The 23,150-nt window shown below is 47.4% G+C and overlaps 1 protein-coding gene across 1 annotated transcript in view; it reads left to right on the top strand.

The window, feature by feature from the left end:
• LOC144734003 (arrestin domain-containing protein 1-like) overlaps positions 1-23,150 on the top strand; it is a 104,264-nt gene that overhangs the window by 59,572 nt on the left and 21,542 nt on the right. The window contains exons 3-5 of the mRNA XM_078616032.1: positions 9,606-9,665; positions 20,205-20,359; positions 21,295-21,477. Of these exons, the coding sequence (XP_078472158.1) occupies positions 9,606-9,665; positions 20,205-20,359; positions 21,295-21,477 (398 nt within the window). The remainder of the gene's footprint in view (positions 1-9,605; positions 9,666-20,204; positions 20,360-21,294; positions 21,478-23,150) is intronic.

Below are 23,150 nucleotides of genomic sequence, written 5' to 3'. Positions count from 1 at the left end.
CACACAGACAAGAAGATTCTATTCTTGCGTTTGATGGAAATATGTCCATGCGCTAAATAGCAATGTCTGATGTTGGCTAGCTAGGAGACACCTTCAGGAGAGATTTGTTTTTACTATTCCTCCTCCGTTGAAGGAGTGCATACTTCAGTGGTGTACTATATAGTTCGTAATTTTTTTGTTGTATGGCCACAATCGCACTATTGTGGATTGTGTATTTAATTGTCCATTTTTGGTATAAGTTGTACGCATCTGCCTGTTGATTTTCTGGTGCGGTTGATGGTTTGATCAGTATCTTTGAGGAGGAGGAGGAATGTCAAATCCAGGAAGTGTGACTTTTGAGTCGCGAATGAGGCCTTTATTCTGGACGTCCGCGCTGTTCCACTCAAAAATATGAGAAAACTCAAAGAGCCACACAAATTAGTTCACAAATCTCGTTTTGCTCTACTGCCGTCTCGTGGCCACATTACACACCCGTGGATTTTGTAGTTTCACAAATATATGCCTGATTTGCAAGGCTGGTAGCCGACGGTTAACCGTTTTAATGGCGCTACGTGCACTGTTGAAAATAAGTGAGAAAATAATTTGTGACGAGGCTGTGTACACGAGCACAATCCTGTTTTGTGTGTCAGGTCAAAAGCGATTTCTCTATAAAATTAACATTGAGGCATTGGTGCGCATCTCCTGTTTACAGCCCACATTCCCCCATCACAAAGCTGTACTTATAGTATCGAACCCGGGTGGGATGATGGGCCGAGTCAACTCCCTCGGACCAGGATTTGAACTCGCGTTCTTTGCGACTGCAATCCGGTCGCTTTACAGCCCAGCCACCCCGACTGATCGTTCAGAATGTGCGTGTGCCTCCGTCTGTCCGTGTGCCTCTGCATGCCATTTAAAAAAGCGTTTCATTTGTCTTGGTAGCCGCAGCACTTCACGTTCAGGGGGCAGTGCAAGCAGTGCCAGGGTTTGCGTGTCTGTGTGCGTACGTGTGCGTACGTGTGCGTACGTGTGCGTACGTGGGGAGCGGTAGTGTAGCGGTTAGTGCTCTAACAAAGCTACCCGAGTCCGATTCCCGCTCGTGGCCAACACCAGTGACGATAATCTTAAGCGGTCGTGGGCCTCCACCCCAAGGTCTACTCGGTCTCAAATGAGTGCCTCGTGCGATGTGTAAACATCGCCACTAGGGAGACAAAAGTGGCCAGGTGTGGTGCTGGCCACCCACCCCCTCATTTACTGTGCCAGCCTTCATAGGTGCTCGCTCACAGCGCTTTCCCCAACAGTCTGTTCAGGCTATATGGGGATCTTGTATTTGTTTGTGCAGGGAATGCAGCATATTATGTTTTAGGGCATGCAGCAGAATATAATATGTGCGATGCAGAGGGGTTTTGATCGGCTCTTATAGGGCTCTTTTTATATATATTTATTCAGTGGCAGTTATGTAACCGTCTGCATATGTGCAGTCTTCCACTCACACAGGCCGATAACTGATCTTGTGCTGTGTGTTCTGATATATAGCAATGCTTAGAATGTCGTACAAGGATTGGAAAAGCAACTTGGGACGTTTATATGCATCTAACTAGGACCCATATCTACAGAGGGGCATCTTTGCCTATGCACACGTGGCGATTTGCCAGCATTGGTTCAAGCAAGCCTGACTGCTGATGAGACACCAAATGTCAAAACGGGTCGAGAGTTGCTTCTAATAAAGCAGTGTTGCTGAAGGACATGTAGCTGATGGGATGTGTAAAAACACATGTACGTGGAGAGACGGAAATGAGGCATCTTTGTCTGTTCAATTATTTTAATCGGGAGAACCATGTTGTGACGGGTAGGACAACACGTGTCGCGTGGAGGAGGACAGGTTACTGAGACGGGCATTGAAGTGGCACCCAGAAATTAGCCACCAAGGGGAAGACCTGTAGCCAGGTGGCAGTGGCGGTGATGACGGGGCTGCAAGAACACGTCTTGGAGGTCGGTTATCACTTTTGCAACAACTGTGGGATCTAGCAGAAATAAGGAAGCAATGGTGAGGTTTCGTGTTGGCGGCATGAACAGCATTGGCCGTGTTGACCTCTTGACCTGTGTACAATGCAGAACAAACAAAACTATTTACACCCATTGTGAGCCCCCTGTTTGAAAACACCTTTTTACACCAGATGACCTCATTCGCGAATATTTTAAGATCCTTTTAACATTGCAAAATGCATTGGTATGTGCGTAGGCACTTACGGATATATATTAAATAAACTAAACACAGCACTCAAAAACATGTACGTTTGTTTTAGATTTCTTAAATCATATCGTTATGTAACTTGCAACTTTTATTGTAATGTTATGTAGCTTTATATTTCCACATAATGTCATATTTTAGCACTTTATAATTATAATAATATACCCTTTGTCGAGCTCCAAGGCCTCCCCCTGCTTTGGTCATGGTCATTGTTTGACCATACTTCACCACGCTGGTCAATGCGAGTATTGAAGGGGCAAGTGAAGCAGGACTGCTTCAGACATCACCAGCCACCGGTGTTGACCTTGGCCGGGAATCAACCTCAGGTGGCCGGGTTCGTAGCGCGGCATGCTAACCATAACACCAGTCATGCTCTCTTATCATCAGGCATGGTCAGTCCACACTGCTGGATGAAGCCCTCCCAAACCCGCCGCCATCTCTCACAATCTTGCAATGTTGCAAGCCACCTGAGTAACCTGCTGCACGAGCTGATGTAGTGGCTCAGTCTTCTTTGTGGACGTGTTCCCTGGTACATTTTGTGCGTACCGGACATACGTGCGCCCGTGCACACCCGTACTACCTGTTGGACCGTGTGTGAAATTAAAGCTGTGCTGATGAAAAGCTCAAAGTGCCAATTATGTAAGAATGGATCGCAGTCCTTTTAGGGCACGGGCGGTGGATTTTTATAGGGGCAAAGGATTTTTTGGTTCCTTGTCCCTTCCTGTGCTCAAGCTGTGCTACTGGTCATTGTTGTCCCCCCACTGGTGCCGACATATGGCAGCCACATGAGTCGCATTCTGCTCGAAAAAACAACGATAGGACGTGGCGTTTGATGGCTTAAACGCATTTTCAAGATTCTCAGAGTGCTCGCAGCTCTATGGAAATCCCCGGTGCTCAACGAGATGGATCCACCCTAAAAGAACCGTCGCAAAAATATAAAATATTATGCTGGGTTCCGCTTGCTGTTGTTTTACTTCTCATTATTATTTGCTTACCTTCCTGCTGTGTGATGCTTGTTTTCCACACGTCGTGTGGTGGATGTCATAACTCAGTTGTGAGCATTCCAGATGGGCGCAGAAGCGCATCCAAAAGCGCACGATGCGGTGACCGTCTTTGTTTGCTGGCGAGCGAAAACCACTGGCAGCGGGTTGACGTGCAGGCTCTGTGTGACGTCGGCCAGTACGCTGCGAGGACACGGCCTCATCGCGTCCTCTACATGCACCCCGAGTCATTAATTCCGCGTCACGTCCCTGGCACGGCTCGGCTTCTGCAGTGGAAACGTAACCTGGCACCACATGAGCAGTGCCGGGCTGGCTCGGCACGGCCTCGGTGTAGCTCAGTTGTTCAGTGGAAAAGTGCTGTTGGCGATCGCACAGGGGAACTGAAGCCCAACATCTCAAACATTCCAGCTCAAGATTAATTTCTTCAGAGGCTTTTCTTACATTGAGGAGTTTGGCCAATTCCTGAAAGAATGTTTTTACATGCTAGAGAGTGGCAAGGGAAAACTCACATTTGTAAGTGGATGCCATTCAGGAAGGTTGGTAGTCCACCTGCTTTGTTGCCTGCAAAGGGAAAACCACTGGCGATAAATGCGATAAATGTTCTGATAGTGCATTGTCTTTGTACTGGTCGCCTTTTTGGCGTTCTCTGGTCTGACACTGGTGGTGAGACTGGGCCATGAAGAAGGCTGTCTCTGGTGTAGGCCAACCAGTTTCAAAGAAAACGCATCAAATATTAGCAGAGCATGTTTGTTTGCATGTTCATCTTAACACCACCTGCTTTATTGCCAGAAAGGGTAAAACCTATTTTTATTTATCATATTTTATACTGGTGGAAGAAAATGGTCCCATGATAATCTATACATTTTTGCAAATAATTGTCTTGTGTGATTGTTGGAGATTGTTGCTGAGACCATCACATGAGCTGTTTGTGCAAACCTTGTTCTTATGCCCACAGTTACAACCCAAGGAGAAAAACCCACGGCAGTGTCAGAGGTGCTGCTTCTGTGAACTCGCCTAGGTTTACCCAAGCCCCTTCAGCCACCCAATTGGTCTTCTCTTGATAAAATAAACAATATCGATGACGTGTGATGTGGAACAAGAACATCTCTGTGCGTATTTGTTTTTCAAACATTGAGAGTTAAAGAGGACGCCACGTGAGTACATTCAGACGTGCGCAACCTCTAATTGATACCAAATCTGCCGTTAAAGGCGACCGGCCGTAAGGGGTAGTGTTGTTTGTTTTCCCGCGAGCTCGGCTAACGCGTGTTAAACCGCCATCCCCGTGGCGTTTCAAAACCCGCTGACGCTCGTGCTCGGCCGCGCTGTGGAGAACGTTCGAAACGCGGAAACCGAAGGTTGAACGGCGCAGAATAATATTCGTGCAAACGCGACGGTAATGACCGTACGTTATTTGTTTAACGACCGAAACTTGAGCGACCGCCGATTAAAAAAAAGTGTGGGGCTCAGTGACGGAACTCATCCTGGGTGCGATTACAGTGTTGGCGTCTGGCGGCACTAGACCTGCAAGGGAGTAGTGGGCAGCCAAACAAAATCTACCTCGTAAGGTCACCCGGGTGCATCTGCTAGCTCATGATAGCAATGCCTGAGCACTCGACTCTTTATTATCCACAGCGGCGCCACGGATAAGAGGAGTCGAGGAGTAAACCGCTCCTGCTATCTGCATTATCTGCAGCTAGGTGGCACTTGGAAGTGATCCCAAGAAATTGGGGCTCTACTACCCCCTGTTATCCACGGCCGTTCCACGGATAACAGGACTCACTCAAAGATAATATGAGATCCGTGAGCAGCTCCCATCTTTATCAACACGGATGAGAGGAGTTCACTTCACTTAGGAGTGGGGGTCACCCACCCTGATGCACAATCATGGTAAGCCAATCTCTCCATGCCCTTTTAAACGCGATGCCCCAGCAATCGCATGAGCACCCGGGTACATAATTTAATATTTATAAAGGACACCCCTCATCAAGAGAATGTGCCCACCACGTTGCATGGGCACGGTACGGCCATGTGATCGGTGATCTACATACGCATGTGCGGTCGTCTGTGTGTGGGGACAGCGGTGGTGCAGCGGTTAGCGCGATGTCCTATGAACCCAGAATCCCAAGTTCGATTCCTGCTCACGGCCAACACATTGATGATTTTCTGAACTGGTCCTGGGCCTCACCTAGGTCGACTCGGCCTCAAATGAGTATCTGATACAGTGTGTAAACATCAACACTCAGGAGACTGGCCACCCACTCCTTTATGTGCCGGCGTCCATACACTTGCCCCAAAAGTCGGTTAAAGGCTATACGGGGATTTCTATCTTTGGGGAGGGGGTAGCGTGCCGTAGTAGTTTTCAGACTATGCAGACACCCTGATGGTGACGATGCGCCTCAACAAGCGTCAACAAGCGTCACCCCACTTCTCTTTCTGCTTCTTCCGTCACACTTCACTTCTCTCCCCCCATCGCCTCTTTCCCCAAGTTCTTTTAACATTGCTCATTTTAAGAAACAACTTAACTCTTCATCACCATTGCGATGTGCATTTGATGTGCTATAAAGTAGGACCATTGCTCGAAACGTGATTTTTTTTCTGAGTTTCTTTTATGGCAGCATTATTGACGGAATGTGAGTTGTTCAGTTTTCATTGTGAGCTGTGCTCGACAACCATGATTATTGGTATTTTATGGAATTGGGTCACTTAAACTTCCGACTAAGCCTTTGGTAAGAAGTGAGCAGACTTCGTTAAGCTTCTCACCAGGATGCTGGCTTCGTGAGATGCAGTTGCATTTCGATGCTGTGTGAATCCACATTGTGTGTTCTGCTGGATTGTTATTGAATTATTGATTACATCAGCACCGCTGGAGAGTAAGGCGACCAGGAACATTGCGTCTCTGCGTTGGGAAATTGTAAATTGTGTTTTCGTGGTGGGGAGCGGTGGCACAGCGATTAGCGCACTGCGGTGTGAACACGGCGACCCGAGTTCAATTCCTCGCCAAGGCCAACATCGGCGGTGATTATTGGAACTTAACGATATGAACCTGTCCTCTGTTGACTCGTCCTCAATACCTGGTTCAATGTGTACGTCAGTACTAGGGAGACAAAGGCGGGCGGGCGTGGTGTCGACCACACTGTTCTTACGTGCGTCGTAGCGGCCTTAGTAGGTGCCCGCAAACAGCACTTGCCCCAACGGTGAACCCAGGATTATATATTCCTTAATTAACTGGTACTTCCAGTTGGCTGTGTACAAGTTCAACATACAAATATATATCTGTCAGTTATGATTGAGATCTTGGAATGTTTATTCTAAGGGGTTGTCTCCCGTGATAAAATGACGATGAAGTCACGATCGAGCAGAGCCATGGCGCACCAAAAACAAACCCACACCTCAATTCACGCTGTTTTTTTACTTCCCCACAAAGTGGTACTTTCTTTTATTGACCGGAAGGATGATGTGCTAACTCAACCCCCTGACCATACAAATCACGATTTGACCTCGCAACCTTTCCAACTGCGAGTTCGGTCAAACCACAACTTGTGAGACACAATCCTGATCGTTCTGCTTCCCGAGCCGGTTCGTGTTGACGGCGTCGAGTCACAAGAAAACCACCGGAGGCGTCCCAACCCCTGGCAGTCGTGGCACCGACTCGGCACAAACAAGCGACGTCAGGGGGTGGGCGCCAGGGCTCGAGTGGTCGAGAACGTCCCAGGCACCACGTGCGGCGGCACGCACGGGAGCCGCACCGCGGGGTCCTCTTGGTCACCACCCCCCCCCGTCCACGTCCCCCCTGCTCCATTCATCCCCGTGGACTTTTGTTGTTCCCCCCTCCCCCCCCCCCCGATTTAATTAAGGCTTCTTTTGATGAAGATTCAAAAGTGTTTACGGAGTTCTCTGCCGTGAACGGCGCTCATTGTGCGGCCGTGCCGTAGGAGGGGGGCGGTGAGGAGGAGGAGGGAGGGGGGCGAATGTCCCAGCATGCTGCGGCGTGAGGGCTGCGAGAGTGCAGCCCGCCCGCCCTTCCTTCACAGGCTGCGTCCCCAATTTGAGGGGAATCGCTGCTGTTTTCGGGTTACCTATTGCCATGGTGATGGTGGGGGTTGTTCAAGGACAGCCACGGTAGTTACAAGCTAAGCAGAGTTGAGCACGGGTTTAGTATGTACGGTGTGTGTATGTTGAACTCCTTCCGCACCGTGATGTAGGCTACCTTGCTAATCGGAGGTGCGGGGGAAGGACAACAAACTAAACACAAAAAGCAGTTGTCAAGACACGAGTTTTCAATCTGGATGATGTAAAAGTGCGTAGCCCCAGTGGCTTCCAAAGATCGGAAGGAAGAGCGTTCCGGACGGCCGCAGAAGCGCATCTGAAAGCGCCGCGCGATGCGGTGACCACCGCCTTCGTGCGATGTGGTGACCACCGCCTTCGTGCGATGGCAGCTTATGGATGGGGAGGCTGCCTGGGAATGCAAAGTCGTTTGTAGGCTTGAGCTCACGAGCTGGTGAGGAGATGGCGGCACATTTGTTGATTCTTTAACCTGTGTACAAGTGTCTTTCCTTGCCCCTCCCAATGCTGCATGGTGGGTTTTCTCCAGTCACTCTGGTTTCTGCCCACGTGCCAAGAAAGCACTGAGGAATGGAATTGGCCAACTATCCCAAGCCAGCACCCTCGTGATAAAACATCCGTGAGACTTTTATGAAAACACAAAACAAGGGCCACTTGAGGGGATTGTTTGTTGTTTTTGAGAAAGCCGTGAAAATCACTTCCCACAGCCGCTGTTTGACAAGCAAGGCACAGGAGCGCCGCTCTGACAGATTTCCACATGAATTATTCGGCGTATGACACGGTCATACCAAAACACGCAAAATAATCACTCATTGAAACAAAAAACATCTAATATATTCTTGTCCAGGGGCTGCTGGCTACGACGAGATGGCTTCAGGAGAGAGTTGGTGTCGCTTTGCTGTTCCGCCTCCGTCGCAATGACGCACACCACAGCGGTCGACTATACGGTCCAAAATAATGTTTGCAAATGTAAGGAGCGTTTGGATTGGAGGGCAGTTGAAGGCTCTATTTGTACGTTCATACAAACCCGACAGTAAAGCCTTAATAGTTTTTTTTCATGATAGTGTTTTAATGCGAAGCCATTAGCTCAACAGCACTTATCTTTACTGCATTCGCAGGAACAAATCTTACTGCTAGGTGCAAGGGACACGCTTTGAGTGCTAATGTGTGCCAAGCCGTTCTGTGAACCTGCTGTGTGACGAGCACAGGGAAAGATTCTAACGGTCTGCGTTCAATTTATTCAACACCGTGCCGTCGTTACAGGCTCAAAGCTCGATTATGTCATCAAAGCCTTGTCCTGGCGCACGCACGCACACTCACAGATTCCTTCACTTGCCGGGAAACAAGCTCAAGTCTAACCGTAATGTGCTGTTGTGTGTGTGTATTAGTGGTGCACCTAGCCTGGCACAAGCGCCGTGGTGACGTCGCCAACAGTAACGTCGTGTTTAGCACGCTGCGCCATGAACCCAGTGCCCCAAGTTTGGTTTGCGGTCACGGCTAACTTCTGTGGTGATTACCTGAACATGTCCTGGGCCTCCGTTGTGTCGACTTAGCCTTAAAATAGTACCTGGTGCAGTGTGTAAACATCAGCACTAGGGCGTGGTGCTGGCCATACCCCGCTCTCGTGCGCTGTGCCGGCCTTCATAGGTGCTTGCTAACAACAGCACTTGCCCCAACAGCTTGTGTAGGTTGTAGGGGGGATCTTTGGCTTTGTAATAATCCAATGGTTCGCGCTGCGATACAACCCAGTGGTCCTGCTGTCATGGGCATCAGAATCTCGCTTTGTCCTTCTCGGCATGAAGCGAACATGAGATGTGTTGGTGCGGTCATCGGTTTTGTTTTTGCCACATGACCCCTTTGTGTGTTGTGCCAGCCCCTAATAGGTGCCGACACCACTTGGCGCACAATGTGTTTTTTGTATCAAGGTGGAAATTGTGCATGGTTGGCATATTGGAGACCCTGTCTGGTACAAGATGCACAATAACAACACGTGTTGTGGTTGGGTTTCTGTCTCTCACGGGTATAGCGTGTCACCTGTCTGAGGCTCGTCATCAAATATGCACGCACATGAATTACTCACATGCACGGAAGTCCCTGAGCATTGTGTCGATATTCGTGTGTGTGTGTACAGTGCCATGTTCAAAAGCCTTTCTGGCGTTACACAATCAAAACCATTACCTCTCTTGGAAGCCATTGCAAACATCAACAGCTATTCACCTATAAATCAATTCTGGACAGCGTTTGAAGGACTTGGGTGACGTGTTCGTGTTAGCAGTTTAATTGCATTGGTTGCGTGTGTTTGTTTTTCCTTTCAGAGTCGTCTGGTCCGCTGTCAATCGGAAAGCATTCCTTTCCCTTCAGCTTTAAGCTTCCAGGTAAGAGCACGACTGATTGAGGAGACGTGGCGCTCCACCTAAAAATACAATTCTGGAGAGATCGGTTTAACACGTAGTAGGCTTTCGCAACCAATATTATGCATAATAAAGGGTTTTTTTTGGGTTGGATCACGTAAATATAAATGTGTCGTTAACCCACCACAACGTAAACAAAATGTGTCAAATGTGCAAATTAGTTACTGCTTCAGCACACCGGTGTGTTGGAGAGGGAACCCACAACAACATTTACAATTCGGGTCGGACGTATCGCCGGCGATTAGAACCAGCTTCTTGAGTCGATTTGCCAGAATTTGCAAGAAGTCTTCCTGGAGAGATCTCTCGATAGTTGATTTCTGCTGATCTGTCATCAACTTTGTTATCAAATATTTTTTTCTCAATCAAATAATTTACCTGCTCCACCCCCCCAGCCGTTCTGGTTAAATTCTGCTATAGCTCCATCCATGCGACCTAAGACATTGAACAACATTTCAATGTTCTATTCTAGGAGTGAATAGCAATCTTGGTCAATCATCATCATCCTCATGCTTGGGCCACTCTCTTCAAATAACTTTGCTTCCCAATTGCACCCTGGAGCCATTCCATCAGAAGCTGTTTTTTATTATAATTCACCATCTGGTGAAATAAACATTACCGAATCATCCTACGACCACTAGTTTCATTTCAAAGTAAGAAAAAAAAGGTCAAAAGTTATTTATCTATTTTTATTTTTTAGCAGGAAAAGCCCACTGAGCTCTGTAGCTCTTTTTCTGAAGCGACCTGGCCACAAATGATGGCCCAGTGAAATGGCTTATCACGTTTTGAGGTGGTAACCATGTTCTGTTTGCAGCCCTGAGCCAATGGTGGAAATTCCACCATATCCAGGACGACTACCAAGTGGTAATTTTGTTATCGATTCTGGAGTCGATGCCCAGCTGGGATTGGTACTCACAACCTTGCGATTGCGAGGCGCTCGCTGTACCGCTGAGCCAGCCGGCCAGTTACTCGCCTCATAGGTCGGGGACCCCACCTATTTGTCGTTAAGAATTGGCACAAACAAAAATACAAATAAGGTGCCGAATGATGGTGTTATTAAATACATTTTGAGTACTTGTGCTCTACTGTTTTAATAAAGTGCGAAGCAGTAGCCATAGTTGTTCGTGCCCGGCACTATGAACACGGCAACGACCCGAGTCACATTTCTGGCCGCTGCTAACATCAGTGGTGACTGATCTCTGTACCAGTCCAGGCCGCTTCACCCTGCACCCTTTCCCGTTCCGAGACGTCTGCAAGTGGCTGGGTGGGTGTCCCGTTCACCGCTGAATCTCAGAACACGCAGGCGGCTCGGCGTTAATTTTATTTAGAGAGGCGTAGCGCCGTTGTTCTTAAATACACAGCACTCATCGCAGATAACTGTCGTGACACGACCGCACTCTGTGACAGCTGGCACCAAACCGTGCCACACGCTTTCCCGCACGGCCTTGTGTGAGCCTCGGTACCGATAAAGTTATTTGATTTAAAATGTTCTCATGAAAGGGTTAACCAACCCCCAGTGACCAGCGTGGTGAAGTATAGTCAATCCGCTCCATGACTGATACGACATAAGGAGGCGTTTGTGTAGCAGTGGATCGACGAAGAGTAGTGAATGGTTGTTATTGTCGTCGTCATAGTCAAGGCTGTTGTTTCTGGGCTGTGTGTTTACAGCACACAGTGTCCCTTTGCCTTCGTTGTTTCCGAGGGACATTGAATGAGTACAGAACTCGTCAGGGCTTGGATTTGTTCTTTCACTTGACTTATTGGCAACTTGTCAGCTTTAACGTTAAAATAAAACGTAACCTTTGCAAGCTACATATCTTCTTAACGAGAGGGTCAATGCCTTTAACATGTGGTCGTTCACCAGCATCGCTTCAAGCCAGCCTGATTGCTGATGAGACTTACGTGTCGAAACCAGTCCAGAGTTTGCTTGTTCTGAATCAACGAAGGCCGTGGGAATCATAGGCTGTATGGACAATACTGACTTATTTTTTACATGGACAGATAGATATTTGTTACGTGACACTGCGTATATATATTCACTTTACAGGTGCTATTCTATTTGAGTTGAGATTTACTTGGCGATTTTTAATCGATGGATGGCCTTAATGGACTAATATAATGGACTAATTGGCCCCGCTCTTTACCAATGTCTTTCAAAAGCTAACCTAGCCTAAAGTGAGTAGCTGTTGTGGTGCATCAATAATGAGAAGCACAACTAAAGTTCGGTCATGGCAATACCGTGGCACCCACCACAGTTAACCACCTTGCTCGTTTACAGGAGGTCGTGGGTTCAATCCCGAACCACATGCTTGTATATTTGGAGTTGGCGTGTTCTCCCCGTGTTCGCGTGGATTTTTCTTTGGGTCCTCCGGGTTTCCCCTCCACATGTAGAATCAACGTGAGTTTTAGAGTATTTGGCTGCCATAAATGTCCACGCGATAAGCCACTTTGCCGAGCTGTTTTAATGTGTGGTCTGGTCGCTTCTGAAAAAGAGTTGCATAGCTCAGTGGGCCTTACCTAGTAAAATAAAAAGAGTTTATAGTCTTAGTTTATACTGCCCAGTTTTGTACATCACTACTGTATTACGCATTCGCCACTTATTGCAGAGGGTCACGTTTCAGTTCCAGAAACCGCTCTGATTAATCCTGCGGCATGCGTATTATCCAAAGCACTACGCGCCACCTGCTTTACAGTGGACATTAAAGAACCTGTGACTTAATTCGCAAGAGTAGGCTTTTGTGTGTGCCGGTGTCTCGTTCCAAATGTGGTAAATTAGAAACTTTTCACTTCAAATCACTCAATTGGGATTAGATAAGCAGCAATAATTGCCCTCTATTGCGAAAACCTAGCAGGTCCTTCCCAAAGACGAGCCGTGAGATTCGGGTGAGGCCCTCCAGGGTAACAATCTGTTCTTTATTACTCCCAATCAGTCCACGCTGACTGCCCATGTCCTGGCGTCTGTGGGGAAAAACAACGATGGATCTTTGTAGTCTAGTAGTAATAATAATAGTAATGTTACAATAATGTTTATTTTATAAAGCGCCTTTCATATTAAAATATCTCAAAGTGCTTTACTTAGAAATAAAGTCTCGTAAACTATCGATAAAATCCTACCAAAATGCAATAAAAGCTGATAATAATGATAATGACAACTCCACTCACACTATAGATAACATTAATAACCCTCTATGATAATAGCCATGCATACTAATTACACTCACATTGTAGATAAAATCAAACCAAGCTACAGGGAAAGCCAATTAATGCAAATACATTTTAAGCTATAATTAAAAGCACCACATATATATAGTATGCATACATATACTTTTAAAACTGAAAAAAAATGGTTTACCAGATAAGATCCACTGAGCTATATAGCTCTTTTTCAGATGCGACCTGGCCAAAAATGATATCTAAATGAAGTGGCTTATCATGTGGACATTTCTTGCAGCCAATTACTCTAAAAACATGTTTTTAAATGTGATGGGAAAAAACGGAGGACCTGGAGAAAAATCCACGCGACTGCGGGGAGAGAGGAATGCAAACTCCAAATATATAGGGAAGGGAGATTACATACACAACACATATCCCACTTGTAGACTGTAGAGGGGGGGAGTGCTGTTGGTAAGCTGATTAAAGTTGGCATTTGGGCAACACCACGGCCAAACGCCTTTGTCTCCCAAGTTCTGACGTTTACATAAAGCACCAGGTACTCGCATAAGGCCGCGGTGACAGAGCCACGCACAACCGAAGTTGTGCGTGGCTGTTGTGAGTTTATGGCATTGCAATGCATGCCATGCATGAACCATCGTGTCACACGTGCACACACACACATACTCGTCAACATCTGTGATTTCCTGCTCAAAGTGAGCAATGAGGAATTGGTAGGAAATTCCACATTCCTATGTCGGGGGCAAGTCTATCCAGAGGTCGACCACTGTTGCCTTCCAACACAAAGTGGTGCTCATTTTATGGACCCCGGATGGATGATGGGCTGAGTCAACCCCCCAACCAGGATTTGAACTTGCATCCTTCTAATTGCGGGCCGCTCGTCTGACTGCTGAAGTCACCTGACGAGCTCAGGTGCAGATAAGGGTGTCCGGAGACGGCAGTTAGACACAATTGTGATCACAATTGTGACCACGTGATCCATCCTCTTATCATTGCCGAGTTGCAATGCCACGTGATCTAACACAACGCGTGTCTAAAGCCACCAGTCTTGTTTTACACCGCCATTGAAGAGGCAACATTGTGGACATATAATTTATGTTGACCATTTTTTCTAAACTTTTTACCGTTTACCTGTTGGACTCATTTTGCGTGTACGGCGTTATTGCCCTGCGAGTATCATTGCCGTGCTTGCAGCCTGCTCAACACTTTTCTGTCTTCGGGAGTTTCTCATCGTTGACGGTGAGCGTTCAAATTGGGTCACCCCAAGGGTTGTTCCGTTTTGCGTGTCACCGACGGGGCAGCGCCGCCACCTGCTGGCGGAGATGTTGCTGGTGACGTGGGAGCTTTTTGGATTGAATTCCTGTCGTGAAGAAGATTAGCTTCACTTGCTACGCTATCTCTGTTGGATCGTCATCAAGTAACCTCAAGAGACTTCCAACGTTTGTAAAACCGTCTCTCGCCCACCACGTCACCTTCGGTGTCGACTCCCACTCGCCCCTGTCACCCTGCGCCACGGCTCGTGGTGGAACTCTCCACTGCACAGCGTCCTCCTCTCTAAAAAACTCACTTCTTTAGAACTTCCGTTTTTGTGTTTAGTTTGTTGTCCTTTCCCCACACCTCCGCTTAGCACGGTTGACTACATACGGTGCTAAAGAAGTTCAACATGCACACATGTATACATTGGAGTCATGCAACGGCTACGTTGCCAGATTTCAAACATATTTCTGAAATCTGGAGGCAGTGTTATGACCGGGTGTGCAGAATATGCAAGCTGATAATCACCTTGAACGCGCCCAATCTCAAAAGCTGAGTGGGATTGTGCCTGGATAGGTGACCACAATGCATGATGGGCACTATGGGCTGAGGGATGCATTGTTGGTGTCGCAGAGGGCAGTGCAGCGAACTATATTGTTGTACTGTAGACCTATACTCCCACCCAACCTTTAACCCACGCCGACCAGCGTGGTGAGGTATCGTCAAGCAACCACCAGATGCGTGTGACTCACCAACCCTCGCCTCCACTGCTGGATCACAGTTGTCTTGGGGTGCACGTTGGGCGGTAGCTCTTTATCTACTATTAAAATTATGTTTCGCTCGTTTTATTTTTTATAACGTACCTATTTGGCAGGAGGTAAAATCGCACTGTATGAGAAACAAGCGTGCACCTGGATTTGGAACGTGGTATGAAGCAGCTGAACATTGCTCTGTCCCATTGCCCCCATAGCCCCATGCGCCGTGTGACATCATTTACAGCACTTGAGTCAATTGCTAACCGCTCCATGCGATTTGCAAGCACCGTGATCAGCCGGGGTACAAAGAGTGCTTTTTTCTCCTGGTTCAGAATCTATTTTAACCTTTAGCACTTTTTGCATTGCCCGGATGCAACTGAAAGGGGGGCGTATGTCTCCGATGTGCACAGGTCGCTGCGTATGGTGTGAAAGAAGCACAATATACATTTGTACAAGAAGTTCAACATACATATCGCGATGTCGTTAACGTATCGGTCACTCGGCATGAGGTCGATTAGTCATTCTTTTTCATATAGCTGATGTTCATTTAGAGCAACAACTATATTTTTGCATTAAGGTGGCTGATTCAGATGATTGTGCATGTATGGCTGAACTTCTTTCGCACCGCACGTAGTCATCCGTGCTAATCGGAGGTGTGGGGGAAGGACAACAAACTAAACACAATAAGCAGTTTGAAAGAAATTAGTTTTAAATCTAGATTTGAAAGTGCATAGCTCCAGTTGCTTCCTAATATCGGAAGGAAGCGCCTTCCAGACGGCCGCAGAAGCGCTTCTGAAGGTGCGCGATGCGGTGTGTCGGCGGCAGTGGAGTGGTGTGTCACTGTGGTGCTTCCTTCGACATTGAGTGGGTAAATGTTCCATGGTTTTGTTCTGGGTGACCACAGCCACACACCGGAGGGAGAGCTTTTAAAAGTGGACACGGTTTAGGGTCGTGGCCATTATCTTTGCAGAGCGTCCCAGCCAGGGTTCTTCTGCATGAGGTCTTTCACGAGGTGTTTTGTTTGCGACTTCTTGTGAACTCCATTCGGCTTTTCAAGCATCATCATCATGAAGGTTGAAGTTGCATTGTTGAAGGTTAAAGGCGTGGGTCCAAAAGGGTTTGTGCTACCTCAAGCGGTGGCGAGGGACGTTATTGACATCTCCAGTCAGTAAATGAGTGATCATCGGTGTACTGATAAATATGTGTGCAGCGTTGGGAACGCACAGCGATATGATCCCAGCAAACCGAGTTAGATTCCCACGGCTAACATCAAAGGCGAGTGAGCTCTGAATCGGTACAGGGCCTCCCGCCGTCGCAGTGGTGCTATAAGGTCAACACCCCGCGCCCCTCCCCCCCCCGTGACCGACAACATTGTCTGGACACATTTCATCGTGCAGTGGATTGACAGAAGCTTTAATTATATAACTATTTCTGTGCAGTGTTCACGTAGTTAATGGGTGGGCATACGAGTGCTGCTTTTGACACAGGAAAACCGGATTGAACAGGCACTGGCAGCACACGTTTTGAAGCAACCTTTTAGCAGTCAAACAATAAACCAAAGCAGTCGTTTGTATCAAAGTCTAGAGCAGAGTTGCAAGATAAGAGCGGGGGGGGGACACCAAGGGTTGCAATTTTATCGCTCGGTCAATTGTAGCCGCTAAGAAAATGCTCACGGCTGAGTTTCTGGGTGCGTCCCTGGAACACCGAGGTCAGATGAACCCAGATCTCAATCCCGTGGGGTCCCCTGGCCTCCGATAAGGTCAGAGCGATTCGCAGAAGACTCCAGCATCACCGAAATACCTCGGATTGATCTCGACGCACCCACAAAGTGTCACCTCTACCTTATTCTCCGAACTGTAAGGCACACACACCCCTAACTTGTCTGCAACATTTGCTTTAAAATGAGGGGGGGGAATTTGTCTTTGAATCCAGAGAATATGGTAAAAGATTAATCGACAAGTGAAGGTTCACGGGTAGAGAGAGTAACTATGGTAGTAGCGATTGCAGAGCGGTGATTGTGAGCGTGTGAATGGAGTAATGAGAGTGGGGAGCGGTAGTGCAGTGGTTACGCATTGCGCTACACAACTGCCAACCCGGATTTGATTCCTGCTCATGGCCACCACCAATGACGATACTCTGAACCGGTCCTGGGCTTCCCTTAAGTCGATTCGGCCTCAAATGAGTACCTGGTGCGGTGTGTAAACATCGCTAGCACTGGGAGACAAAGGCAGCCGGACGCGGTCCTGGTCACTCACCCCCTCGTGTGCCGTGCTGGCAGCGTAGGTGCTGGCTAACAGCACTTGCCCCAACAGTCTGTTAAGCCTATGTGGGGGATCTTTGTCTTTAGAGTAATGAGAGAAAGCCTTTGAATAACACACTCTTGTTGAAGCAGTGAGGTGGTGTCATCTTCCGAGGCCATTCCTGTGGACTAATTCAGATGACAATGCTGTATGCCGTGTAAGCTTTTTGAGTTCATTGTCTGCGTATTCCTCTTTGATGGCAATTTAACACCGTCGTGACCGCGCAGCATCCATAAACACTCTCGCGGTATTTTATTTGTGATTGCCACGACTGCATAAAGGGACGATTGTGTCGCCTTACCCCAGGCCCTGTCTCTTGCACAACTGCGCACATGGCGGCCTTGATGGATCCCCCTCCTTCTACCACGACGACGTTGACCCCTGTGTCTCTTGCGAGCGGCTCGTCTCTAAACATTCACAAAGCCGCTAACCCCCCCCCAGTTAAAGGGCACGGGCAAAACAGCGGCGATAAGCACGTGGAAATCTGCTGAAACAGCCGAATGCGTCCTAACGCTCTCGGTCATGTGGTCAAGCCAGAATTTTCTATGACTCGAACTTGGCTGTCAGAAGGCACTGATTTTACAGTCTCGGCAATGGTCTCGTGCCACGCGGTGGAGGTGTGCGTTGTTTATTTACGGAATTATTCTCGATGAAATTCTCCGTGCAGAACAAGCTGAGCTCACGACAAGAATAATTCACTTGCCGTTGCGAAAGAGAGACCTGGGCAAAATAAGATTTTACGAATGGTTTTAACAGCCTGAAATGCTAAGAGTGCATATATAGTTGTGCGAGTAAGACTGCTAGGCTGTGTATTCGGCCTGTAATAAGCGAATTTATCATAATTCAAGCCCATACTTCCGGCAGCAGGTTGACAAATAGTGCTTTGGTAATAATTCAATGCCCCTTTGTCAATCGACTGCTGGACGAAGGTCTGTTTGTCCCCTATGGTTCGTATGGGTTGGTAGGAGACTGGGCCCAGGAGGGCATCAATCAGAGAAACACTGCAGTTTAATAGCTCCTCTGCTGCTGCTGCCTCTGTGATAATGATAATAATACGGTTAAACTTTGTTACATGCCACCACAGTTTTTTCTCACTTTCAAAGAGAGACAGCGACTCAGAAGTTTGACCAATCACAGTAAGGCGGGAAGGTAGCCAAGCGGTGAACCATGCCAAATTTCCCCCCACCCCCCCACTCCCCAAGCTCAACAGTCCTCTACATATGAAGATCTTATAGGCCAATTAATGAGTGTTTACATGGCGAGTCATGGTACGGAACCTCGACGCCCACGGGAAGGGAGTAGCACAACGTTTTGTCGTGCGGCGATCTACCAACCGTCGCTGCTGCCCCCACAGTGCTGGAACACAGGCCACGTGCTCCACAGTGCTGGACCACAGGGCCACGTGCACAGAGCCACCACAGCCTGGCATGCTCCGCGGTGGTAAAACATTATCGATTCAGAAATGGAATTGTGACCTTGAATGGTGACAATTTACCAAATCACGGTGGTAGAGGGGTGGGGGGCTTGCAGCCCACTTACGTGGTGGCTTGTGGATGGCAGGAGAGCAAGTAGGTTGCCGAGCCATCTGTGGCAACTTTTGAGTGTAACTAACCCTGTCTACATAAACACGAGTAAATTTGTTTTCTGCGTGAAATGAACGAGACGACTATTGATATTGGTCGAGTCCTCTTTGCTTGTGTAAATGTTTTGTTTAATCTCACAGACAAGCACCACAGTAAATGTTTGTTCGAACAATGACATCAGTCAAAATTGTGTTTCTCTGTAAATGTTCTCGAATTGGACGTTTGATAATAGTTGTGACTCGTCCAGAGCTGTGACCCCTTGATGCAGTGCTTCTCAACACGGCCAAGGTTACTGAGGCCACAACACACACAGAGATCACGTGTCCATGCCTCTAGACAATGCAGTGTTAGTAAGTTATTTGTTTAATTTTGTGTATTCGTGTGTTTTGTGTTAATAAGGCATCTGATTCGTGTTGTCTATTTGTATGTTTTGCGTAAGGCGATGTGTCGTCGATATTTTCCCTGAGCACATTCAAAATTGCTCCTACACAGCATCTGTGCTGCAGCCTGTGCCCCCCCCCCCATGAAGGCCGACCCACGTTTGACAAGCACTGCCTTCATGTCAACAAAGCAATGAGAGTTTTTGTTTAGATAAAGGTTTGCACTGGGCTGGCAAGCAAATGTACGCATTTGATCGCCTGCAAAACTGAGAGTGTGAAAAGTTGTCAAACCGACCACAGGGTGGCATTAGTTCACGCTCTGCACCCTTGGAGTGAAGCTGGGCTGACTTGTTAGACATGGTCGACGCACAGTCAAAACATCTCGAGAGCAAAGTAATCGCATGGGCCTTAAATGGCAGGCATCATCTGAGTCATCGTCTTAATGCTTGAATCGTTGAATAAAATTACCGTGTTGACATTCTAGCTGACTTGAGTGTGAATGCGTTTTCTTTTAACATAATAGTAACCCCAGGATGTTTCAGAATCAAAACATTTACACTGGAGGAATCCGATGACCTATAAACCTCTTTTTCACAGATGTCCAGTATGTTTGGCCAATTCCATGTTGAGTCTATTTGCGCGTGGGAGGCAACCAAAGCAGTTCCTGGCCATGGCCAACACCGGTGGCAGTTGGTCGCAAAAACCTCTTCTAAGCCTCGTCTAGGATGGCGTCCAATTGAGCACCGAGGGTGGTGCTTCAACATCAGCATTGGGGATACCAGTGGCAGTCGGGCGTTGTGCTGTCCACACCAGCCCCTTGTATGCTGTGCGCCGACCTTAATAGTTGCCCGCTAATGGCATCTGTCCCAACAATCTGTGAAACGCTATTCGGGAGATCTTCGGCTATGCCTCCTCCTTGTAAATAAGTTTACGAATGAAGGGATGAAATGTGTTCGCGAGCTGCCCGTTGCTGCTGGCCGCCGTGCGTCAACTCTGCCCGTCCGCCCGTCCACCCGTCCTTTCCCGTGCCGTCGTTCATCGCCTGCCGTCTCTGTCGCCGCAGACGACGCTCCGCCCTCGTTTGACGGGAAGCACGGGCGCGTCGGCTACTCGGTGATGGCCGAGCTCGACATGCCCTGGTACAAGTCCGACCAGGAGCTGCGCGCCGAATTCACCGTCGCGCTGCCCGTCGACCTCAACGCCGTCCCCGACGCGGCTGTGAGTGCACGATCGCGAAGGGCGCCATCTTGGGGAGCGCCCGCGGTCGTCCTGCGTTTCCCAGCTCCCGTGTCGCCATCAAAAATAAAATGGATTTCCTTCTCAAATGAGCATCGAGCAAAATCCAGTTACCACCTTTATAAGTGGAAAATCAGACTAACCCGGAATGGGCTACAGAGACTCTGATCGCATCGTAGAGCGTATTGCAAACCGAAGGTCGCACTGCGAACCACAGGCTGCATGGTAGATCGCAGAATGCATTGATAAGATAGTTACTTTTTGGGGAAGCAAACTGTATTGACTAATTTTCCACTCGCAAACTATTTGTGCCTTCTTTATCTGCTTCCACGAAGCCCAAAACATTGTGGCCTATCTGTAACCGATCGTTACTGCTGCTGTTACCAATGTGTACGGCTTTGCAGTTGTGCTGTAAAGCTCCTGTATGGTTTTTTGGTCGTGCCGCGTGTTGTTCGGCACTATGCTCGGCGTTGCGCTGCACGTGCTTTCAACGTCAAGCTGAACAACATGCGGCACAACCTGAAAGCACACGGGAGAGTTGCTGCTGCTGTTGGTGTGAGTGGTACGGAGACAGCTGCATGTTCCCCATGTGTTTGTGTGTGTGTTCAGTGCAGGAGTGTAGCGGTGAGCGTGCTCCAATACGAACCTGGTACCTAAGTTCGATTCGGGCTCACGGCCAACACCAGTGACGATTATCTGAACCGGTCTTGAGCCTCCCCTAGGTCGACTCGGCCACAAATGCGTACCTGGTGCAGTGTGTAAAAACATCGCTGCTGGGGAGACAAAGGCGGTCGGGCGTGGTGCTGGCCACCCACCCTATCGTGTACCGTGCCAGCCTTCGTAGGTTCTACCTGCTAACAGTACTTGCCCCAACAGTCTATGAAGGCTGTACGGTTGACCTTCGTCTCTGTTGTCAGTGCGAGAGCCGGTCTAAAGCGAGCAAGCAGGTGAACTACTCGCTGGTGAAGAGTGGCACGCTGTCGCTGGAGTGCGTGGCTGAGAGGAAGGGACACGTGCCGGGCCAGGTGATTCAGCTGCTCACCTCCATCGGCAACCAGACCGGCAAAACCTTCCCTCAGATCAGCTCAAGCCTCGTCCAGGTGTGTTGTGGCCGCTGCGCTGGCAGTGGCTCACAAGAACGACAAACAAACAAGCTCACAACATTCGTCAATAACACCGTAACCTTAAGAGGACAATGTGTAAAATATGTGACTTTTCGGTCAATGGCTCTTGAGCAGAACACGCATGTAGCCGATTGTTAGCAAAGTGACGACCGGGTGAGCAATATAACATTTCTAACACTTTGAAAGGTGATGGATTATCTCCCAATTTGAGGCCGTAAATTAAAATCCTGACCAGGGTTGATGTCATGATTCTTGCGATTGCTGATTCTAATAAAATTATAATGGTCAAGCAATGGATGACTATAGTTTACACATTTTCCTCAGGCTACCATCAACCCTTGTTTATCACCCCCATAAAACAGGCCTGTAAAAGACAAACCTAATATTTGCTGTGACTTTATAGGAAGCATACTCGTCGGAAACCCATTGAGATGTAACATTAATACATACTTTGCCTATCTAATGTGTGATTTGGAATTGGGGCTCGTGCCTTTTTGCTTTGTAAATGATAGAGTGGATAAGCAGTGCTTGGGGTCAATAAGCCAAATAATCAGAGTTATCGGCTCAAAGATCAAATGTTCAACCTCGTTCACGTAAACTGCATATCATAGGCTTTCAAATAACTCCTCATTATTTGGGACTAGTTCATAAAGCCTGTCTTGGCCAGGCAAAAGTTTTTAATAAATATAATAATTAACCTGATATGATTTTTTTACAATATATATCTACAATCAGATGATAACAACTACTGCAAAAAAAAGATTTTTCCACGAAACTAAAATTATTTATGACTTGATTCAACTCCTATTTAAAGACGTACCCATTGGAAACTGCTCCATTTAAAGATTTCATTATATTTGTTTATTAGAAAGAACAAAAATTAATTCACGTAATGCTCTGAGGGGAAGGTCCTATCTTTTACCGTTTTCGAATTATTCAGATTTGAACATCTTAAAATATGTATTTTTTCATTAAAACCCACTTAAATCCGAAATATCTCAAAAACAATAAAAGATAGAACAATGGTTGTTACTTAAAATTTATTTGATATTTAACGCTCTATCAAATGAAAAAAAACCACAATCTTATATTTGGAACGTTTTCTGAATCACACCAGGCACAAACATGTTCATGGTGCACTTAAAATCGAAATTTGGGGGGCTGAAATTGAAAAATCTCGGATTTTCAGATTTTTCCTGTTTGTGTCCTAAAAGCTACCTATGAACCAAATTTCAACTCTCTACCTTGTCGAGGTAGGTTTTGAGACATAGAGATTAAGGTCTTTATTTATATAGATTGTGGTCTTGGAGGAATTCTTGAGTCAATCAAAAATACATGTCTATTGAATGATAAAAAAAAAGTCTTTGTATATCATTCATTGTCTTGATACCGGTGAAAGGGTCCCATAGTTATACATGTTTATTATCTTATTCTTTGGTTATTTCGGTAAAGTCACGTAGATAGAAAATAAAAACTCTCGACTTTTCCATCGCAACACAAGCGGTCGCCATCACGCAGAGAGAAAAAGGCCTTCAGCTGCAACTGTTTATAGAGGCTTTTATACACAGTTGCAGTTGGAGGCTTTCCCCCCCTTTTCTCTCCGCCTGATGACGACCGCTTGTCTTTTCTATCTATGTGACTTGACCGAA

Source organism: Lampetra planeri, chromosome 49 (assembly GCF_965212315.1).
Source record: "Lampetra planeri chromosome 49, kcLamPlan1.2.h2, whole genome shotgun sequence".
In the NCBI taxonomy this organism is placed as follows: Eukaryota; Metazoa; Chordata; class Hyperoartia; order Petromyzontiformes; family Petromyzontidae; genus Lampetra; species Lampetra planeri.
The sequence above is the reverse complement of the archived record's forward strand: the minus strand, read 5'-3'. Positions and strand labels throughout refer to the sequence as shown.